Source organism: Sinocyclocheilus grahami, unplaced genomic scaffold (genome assembly GCF_001515645.1).
Source record: "Sinocyclocheilus grahami isolate Dianchi unplaced genomic scaffold, SAMN03320097.WGS_v1.1 scaffold1174.1, whole genome shotgun sequence".
In the NCBI taxonomy this organism is placed as follows: Eukaryota; Metazoa; Chordata; class Actinopteri; order Cypriniformes; family Cyprinidae; genus Sinocyclocheilus; species Sinocyclocheilus grahami.
The window spans coordinates 131,188-138,897 of record NW_015506353.1 but is presented as its reverse complement, the minus strand read 5'-3'; the positions used below and the strand labels follow the sequence as shown (position 1 = coordinate 138,897).

At 43.0% G+C, this 7,710-nt stretch overlaps 1 protein-coding gene across 4 annotated transcripts in view; it reads left to right on the top strand.

The window, feature by feature from the left end:
- The window catches only part of lyar (Ly1 antibody reactive homolog (mouse)), a 9,359-nt gene extending 5,868 nt beyond the window's left edge, over positions 1–3,491 (top strand). For all 4 annotated transcript variants that reach the window (XM_016253319.1, XM_016253321.1, XM_016253318.1 and 1 more), the window contains 7 exons: positions 1,213–1,327; positions 1,400–1,507; positions 1,595–1,672; positions 2,001–2,235; positions 2,314–2,373; positions 3,097–3,182; positions 3,284–3,491. In XM_016253319.1, the coding sequence (XP_016108805.1) occupies positions 1,213–1,327; positions 1,400–1,507; positions 1,595–1,672; positions 2,001–2,235; positions 2,314–2,373; positions 3,097–3,182; positions 3,284–3,421 (820 nt within the window). In that variant the 3' untranslated portion in view covers positions 3,422–3,491. The remainder of the gene's footprint in view (positions 1–1,212; positions 1,328–1,399; positions 1,508–1,594; positions 1,673–2,000; positions 2,236–2,313; positions 2,374–3,096; positions 3,183–3,283) is intronic.
- The last annotated feature ends 4,219 nt before the right edge of the window (positions 3,492–7,710 follow it).

Sequence of the window (7,710 nt, the reverse complement as noted above, 5' to 3'; positions counted from 1 at the left end):
GTGAGGGGTGTGTGGTGGCGACGGTGAAGTGTGTGTGTGGCGGTGACGGTGAAGCGTGTGTGTGGCGGTGACGGTGAAGCGTGTGTGTGGCGTGTGTGGTGACGGGGAAGCGTGTGTGGTGACGACGGTGAAGCGTGTGTGTGGCGGTGAAGCGTGTGTGGTGGTGACGGTGAAGCGTGTGTGGTGGCGACGGTGGAGCGTGTGTGTGTGGTGACGACGGTGTGCGTGTGTGTGGTGGTGACGGTGAAGCGTGTGTGGTGGCGACGGTGAAGCGTGTGTGGGGGCGACGGTGAAGCGTGTGTGGGGGCGACGGTGAAGCGTGTGTGGGGGCGACGGTGAAGCGTGTGTGGGGGCGACGGTGAAGCGTGTGTGGGGGCGACGGTGAAGCGTGTGTGGGGGCGACGGTGAAGCGTGTGTGGGGGCGACGGTGAAGCGTGTGTGGGGGCGACGGTGAAGCGTGTGTGGGGGCGACGGTGAAGCGTGTGTGGGGGCGACGGTGAAGCGTGTGTGGGGGCGACGGTGAAGCGTGTGTGGGGGCGACGGTGAAGCGTGTGTGGGGGCGACGGTGAAGCGTGTGTGGGGGCGACGGTGAAGCGTGTGTGGGGGCGACGGTGAAGCGTGTGTGGGGGCGACGGTGAAGCGTGTGTGGGGGCGACGGTGAAGCGTGTGTGGGGGCGACGGTGAAGCGTGTGTGGGGGCGACGGTGAAGCGTGTGTGGGGGCGACGGTGAAGCGTGTGTGGGGGCGACGGTGAAGCGTGTGTGGGGGCGACGGTGAAGCGTGTGTGGGGGCGACGGTGAAGCGTGTGTGGGGGCGACGGTGAAGCGTGTGTGGGGGCGACGGTGAAGCGTGTGTGGGGGCGACGGTGAAGCGTGTGTGGGGGCGACGGTGAAGCGTGTGTGGGGGCGACGGTGAAGCGTGTGTGGGGGCGACGGTGAAGCGTGTGTGGGGGCGACGGTGAAGCGTGTGTGGGGGCGACGGTGAAGCGTGTGTGGGGGCGACGGTGAAGCGTGTGTGGGGGCGACGGTGAAGCGTGTGTGGGGGCGACGGTGAAGCGTGTGTGGGGGCGACGGTGAAGCGTGTGTGGGGCGGTGACGGTGAAGCGTGTGTGGCGTGACGGTGAGCGTGTGTGTGTGTGGTGGTGACGGTGAAGCGTGTGTGATGACGGTGAGCGTGCGTGATGACGGTGAGCGTGTGATGTGTTTGTTCACAGGGGTGATGATTACAAGAACCACAACAAGTGCATCAGTGAAGACCAGAAGTACGGCGGTAAAGACTTCCAGGCGAAGGTGAATAAGGGTGATGTGAAGCAGCAGCAGTGGATTCAGGTGAGCGGAGCTGAACGTCTGTGATGGTTTGATGGGTTTGTCTGGTCACTCACGTGTGTTGTTCTTCTCCAGAGGATCCAGCAGGCCATGGAGCAGCCCGACGTTGATCCCAGCGTGTGGAAGGTCCTGCAGATGGTCAGCACTCATGATAACGTGCCGCGCAAGAGAGCCAAGTTTGAGGTGAGCATCTGAGACCGTTGTGACGGAGATTCGTTCGGTCTGATGAGCGAGTGCTGAATCATTAAGCATTGGTTTGTTCACATGCAGAACTGGATGAAGAACTGTCTGAAGATCTACACCCCGTTTTTACTGGAGAAGGTCTGGGAGATTTGCTCAACCGACAGCGTAAGAGTCTAACCTTCTTCAGCGCGGCTTTACATCCAGATCACATTTCACACCAACTTCAACAACTAAATAAATTACAGTTTAACAGAGATTCACATAGAAAACAGCTTTTACATTCTAATAATATTTCACTGTTTTTACTGTATTTTTGTTCAAATAAATGCAGTCATGGTGAGCAGAAGAAACTCAAAACCATTTTACAAAAATCATTATTATTATTATTACATAATGACATTTTTATTATTTATTTTTCTGTGTACGATAAGCTTATAAAAACGATGTGTGCAGCTGAAGTATTTTCCCTCGCTCTTGTTTCATGATGTTTCAGAACAGCAACCATCAGACGGCGAATGAACGCAAGAACGACGGCGCTGAGACGAAGGAAAACAAGAGAGATGAGCGGAAAAATAAGAAGAGCAAGAGAAAGACTTCAGAGGAGCAGAACGGAGAGAAAACAGACGAGAAGCAGAGGAGAAAAAAGAGGAAACGAGAGGAGAATGGACAGAACGCTGATGAAAAGAGCAGCAAAAAACAGAAGAAAAGAAAACAGGAGGAGTCTGGCGGTGAGCATCGTGTTAGTGCCGTACTCACGGTTTGTCCTCGTGACCTCTTATTCACTTCCTGTGTGTCTGACCAATCAGAGAGTCTGAATCCGGAGGGGGAGGAGCCAGAGAACCAGGAGTCTGAATCCAACTCTACAGGTATGTCACCGTAATAATAATAATGTTTGATATCAAGAGTAGGGCTGGGCGATGTGGCCAAACAATGATCATTTCATATCAGTCCATATCGATAATTATCACGATAAATGTCACATTTTAATTTCTTTCAAGTTTAAAGGCAGATTTTTGCTTCAATGTGAAAGTTGTAAAAACCAGACGCTTAATTGTGGTTTTAAACTATTCTTTACGGTCAGAACACGGCAAACACTTCGTTTTTGAATTCTTTACACTTTTCCAGTCATTTTTCCTTAAAATAAATATCTTAATAGAAAAAAATGCATGTTCTAATGTGTAATATTATTTCAAATCAAGAAACAATTTGTGTTTCCTGATAATATTAATAATATAACATTTGTTTTGTCTCTGAGAAATACACATTTAATAGTAGCTTGAGTTTAGATGTAGATCTATGTTCATTATCAAAATCAGTAATATCTGGAAAACTTGTAGCAATCTCATTTTTATATGTGACCGCTTGAGGTGTTGTTTTACCATTGGTCTTCCATAGTAGCATACATTTAGATCATGATAATCACAGTTAAAACCTCAAATATAGCACCTCAATACCATGGTAAAAATATAATATTTTATTCTGAGTGTGTCGTGATTGATAGCATCACGTGTCGTATATATGGATTCAGTAGTTCAGTCTCTGTTTGATCGTAATGATGAAGCATCTTCTGAACTCCGCCGGGTTCTCAGGGAAGTTTAACTGGAAAGGGACGATAAAGGCGCTTCTGAGAGACGCTCCGGAGGACGGCCTCGCTGTCAAGAAACTCCGCAAGAAGGTGAGCTGAACTTGAAGAATCTCAGAGAGACGCTGTAACTGAAGTCTGTTTGAGCGTGTCGTGTGTTCTTCCAGATGTTTGCTGACTCTGTGTTTCTGCAGGTTTTAGCGGCGTATCACTCGTTCACTGGAGACTCAAACTTCAGATCGGAAGAGGAGCTTCTGTCTCTGTTCAACAGAAAGATCAACAACAACCCCAAGTTTAAGATCCTCAAAGACAGAGTCAGACTGCTGAAATGACGGACGCTGTTCATCATCATCATCATCATCATCATCTCTAGCTGTAATAAATGCTGCGAGTGAACCTGTCCGTCTGTGTCTGGTGTGTGTTTGAGAAGATTATTCTGTCCTTCAGTATTAGTGTCTGGAATCAGGACTTCAGAGCGTTTAGCAAATCTTTTTTCAAAACGTCAAACCAGTTAGGCAGTGCAGTTCTAAAACAAACCAAAGAAAGTACTACAAATACCATGGTTAAACTATGGTTAGAGTAGCAAAGCCATGGTTAATGTATGTTACCATGGGTTAACTATAGTAACCATTTGTTTTTAATCTTAAGCGGACACACAGGATAAATGTAGAGATGCTGTTTCACTGCTTTAGGGTGAACAGAACTTTGGATCATTTCCATGTACTCGTCTAGACCAACTAGAATAAAGTACAGAGAGGTTTAGAGCTGGACTTTTGTTTATGTATATGAAATTTAGCTAGCAGAAACCACAAATTAAGTTATATTCTCTTGAGTAGTCAAACAATCCAAAGACAACACCATTAAAACAAAGAAAAGTCACTTACAAAATGAGATCAGATGAGCATGAAATAAATCTGATCAGAATGTCTCTGTGTGGTTCGCTGGCGAACAAGTGAATGAATCTTCTTCAGAAGAGACAAAAACAGCAGCTCACTTCAGTGTCTGACTTATATTAGAATCACGTCCAGAACATTCGGTGAAATTTGGAGTAACTCAACCTGTTGCTTGAGCTCTTCATATTTAAGGAGAGAACTATAGTTTCCAAAATCGGACATCGCTTGTTATGATTTTCAAGTGTGTAGAGTTTAGTAGAGATGCTATAACATGATCCTATCAATATCAGACACTACTCGATTGTCCCTAGCAGTAATTTTGATCAAACAATTAAATGTCTGTTGTCTGCTGTTACCAATGGCAAAATCAAGCCTTCTTGCATAAATGCACATTTACAGGAATTACAAGTATGCTTTGATACTACGCTCTTAAAAATAAAGGTTCTTTATTGGCATCAATGGTTCTATGAAGAACCTTGAACGTCCATGGAATCTTTCGAACGTTTCTTTAGAATCTTAAAATGTTCTTCAAAATGGTTCTTTTAGGAACTGTTCGCTGAAGGGTTCTCTGGGGAACCAAAAATGGCTCTTCTATGGCATCACTGCAAAAACTCCCTTTTGGAACCTTTAATGAATCTTCTTCAGAAGAGACAAAAACAGCAGCTCACTTCAGTGTCTGACTTATATTAGAATCACGTCCAGAACATTCGGTGAAATTTGGAGTAACTCAACCTGTTGCTTGAGCTCTTCATATTTAAGGAGAGAACTATAGTTTCCAAAATCGGACATCGCTTGTTATGATTTTCAAGGGTGTAGAGTTTAGTAGAGATGCTATAACATGATCCTATCAATATCAGACACTACTCGATTGTCCCTAGCAGTAATTTTGATCAAACAATTAAATGTCTGTTGTCTGCTGTTACCAATGGCAAAATCAAGCCTTCTTGCATAAATGCACATTTACAGGAATTACAAGTATGCTTTGATACTACGCTCTTAAAAATAAAGGTTCTTTATTGGCATCAATGGTTCTATGAAGAACCTTGAACGTCCATGGAATCTTTCGAACGTTTCTTTAGAATCTTAAAATGTTCTTCAAAATGGTTCTTTTAGGAACTGTTCGCTGAAGGGTTCTCTGGGGAACCAAAAATGGCTCTTCTATGGCATCACTGCAAAAACTCCCTTTTGGAACCTTCATTTTTAAGAGTGTGTGGCGCTGAGGTGTGTCAGAGCAGGCATAAATTAGCCTGGCTTTTATGCAGCAATGCATCTCTACACTGATTAACTTCATTCAGCTGTGTAAAGACACCATTGCACAGTCTGTTGCGTGAACGCGCTCTCCGCGCATGTGTGTATTGGGTCAGACCCTTCCCAGACAGCACACGTACATCTGCAAGAGGTCTGTTAAAGACATTTACAGGAATTACAAGTATGCTTTGATACTACGCTCTTAAAAATAAAGGTTCTTTATTGGCATCAATGGTTCTATGAAGAACCTTGAACGTCCATGGAATCTTTCGAACGTTTCTTTAGAATCTTAAAATGTTCTTCAAAATGGTTCTTTTAGGAACTGTTCGCTGAAGGGTTCTCTGGGGAACCAAAAATGGCTCTTCTATGGCATCACTGCAAAAACTCCCTTTTGGAACCTTCATTTTTAAGAGTGTGTGGCGCTGAGGTGTGTCAGAGCAGGCATAAATTAGCCTGGCTTTTATGCAGCAATGCATCTCTACACTGATTAACTTCATTCAGCTGTGTAAAGACACCATTGCACAGTCTGTTGCGTGAACGCGCTCTCCGCACATGTGTGTATTGGGTCAGACCCTTCCCAGATAGCACACGTACATCTGCAAGAGGTCTGTTAAAGATCGCTTGATCTGGAAAGCATCTGCAAGACGTCTTTCAGATGTCAGTTTACATACTTTCTAAATCATAAACATCGTAAAGACATCTAGACATAGAGACATCTTTGTGCACTTCCGGTGAGAATACCCTGTGCTGCCGCTTTTTGCTGGAACTTTTTCATTTGCTTTGTTTTGCCGTGTCGTGTTTCGTGTCTATCGTTTCATCTCCTCTCCTGCTCTTCTGGATACCTGACTTTACTGGATCATAGTTTGGACTTCACTGTTGTTATTTTACCATGGATTATAACTAGGGATGCACGATATATCGGCCACCATATCGGTATCGGCCGATAAATGCTCATTTTTTCTGTTATCGGTATCGGCCTGATAAAAAAATTTGGCCGATATCTTAAAGCCGATAAATAATGCATTATTTCCTTCAGAGACACTTCAGATGCGCGCTGTTCGTTTGCAGCCTTTTGTGCAATTGTACATTGTAATATTGTGTTTATTTGATGTATATCTGATTTATCTCATATAGAATGCGTTTGGTTAAGTTAAAAGAGCGCTTCAGTTTACCGGTGATCATCTTTAGCTCAGCACACGCAGCTCAAACAGCAGTGCACAACATTAATAACTATGATTGGGAATGTCGTGTATATAACATTCTAATGAGAACATTATTATAATAAAACGTTGGGAATTCTTTGGGTTTAGTTGCCGTGTTTCAGCGCGTTGATATGGGAAGAGCGCATCCACAACAGGATCACACATTCTGACTATAGCACGCAATAACTGCATCATTTTGTACATATATAAGTTGTAATATTATGTTTATGTTGTATTAATATTAATCTCAGGATGCATTTCCTTGAGTTAAATAAGCTGCCAGCAAAACGCTTCAGTTTACCATGTTCATTCAGCTCTTCAGCTTCAGCACGCGCAGCTCAACGGCTGCTATTTAAAACAGTGGTATTAATTTGTTACTTTTTCAAAATCATTGATACATTATTAATAACAACAACCACTTGTATTGTTCTCTTATTATTTTCATCAACAATATGGTTTAGTAATTAAAATCATTTAATTATTGTCCGTGCAGAGGCTATTCCGTTTTATTGATCTATGGCGCATTCATTTTGATTCTTTACACGTGTAATGATGTCCAGTGACTTGTTTGCATTATTTATGCATAATTTTATTTATTTGTAAGACTTTTTTATGACTAAATTTGGTAATGGGAGAGTAAAAATATTTTTAAAACGTACACCGTTCAAACTAGGCTGCTTATGTTGAAGTGTTTGGGATGTGGCTTTTAATGATGAGACCTTTTTTGTAATCAGGCTCTCAAAAAGTATATAACAATTTGGATATAGATTTATCGGCCAACATATCGGTTATCGGCTTTCAAAAATAAAGAATAATCGGTTATCGGCCAAAATTTTCATATCGGTGCATCCCTAAAAAAAAATACCGTCATGTACCGTGAAACCGGTATAATTTTGAAAAATACTGTGATATAAATTTTCGGTCATACCGCCCAGCACTAATTAGAACATTCAAGCAGTTTAAAAAAAAATTTTTTTTTAAATGTGCCATAGAGAAAACATTGCTGGCGTGCATCACGATACAAATCAATGGCAATAACATTTTAAGATATGTCAGTGCAAGTTAATTTCAGTTAAGACAGTCTTGCACCAGGCTTAAGCCTTGTCTATGAATCTGCGCATTAAAGATGTTTTTAGATAAAATTCTGTGTCTGTCCCTCCACCCGAGCAGGCCAGAATACAACATCTGCAAGAGGTCTGTTAAAGATCGCTTGATCTGGAAAGCATCTGCTAGACGTCTTTCAGATGTCAGTTTACATACTTTCTAAATCATAAACAT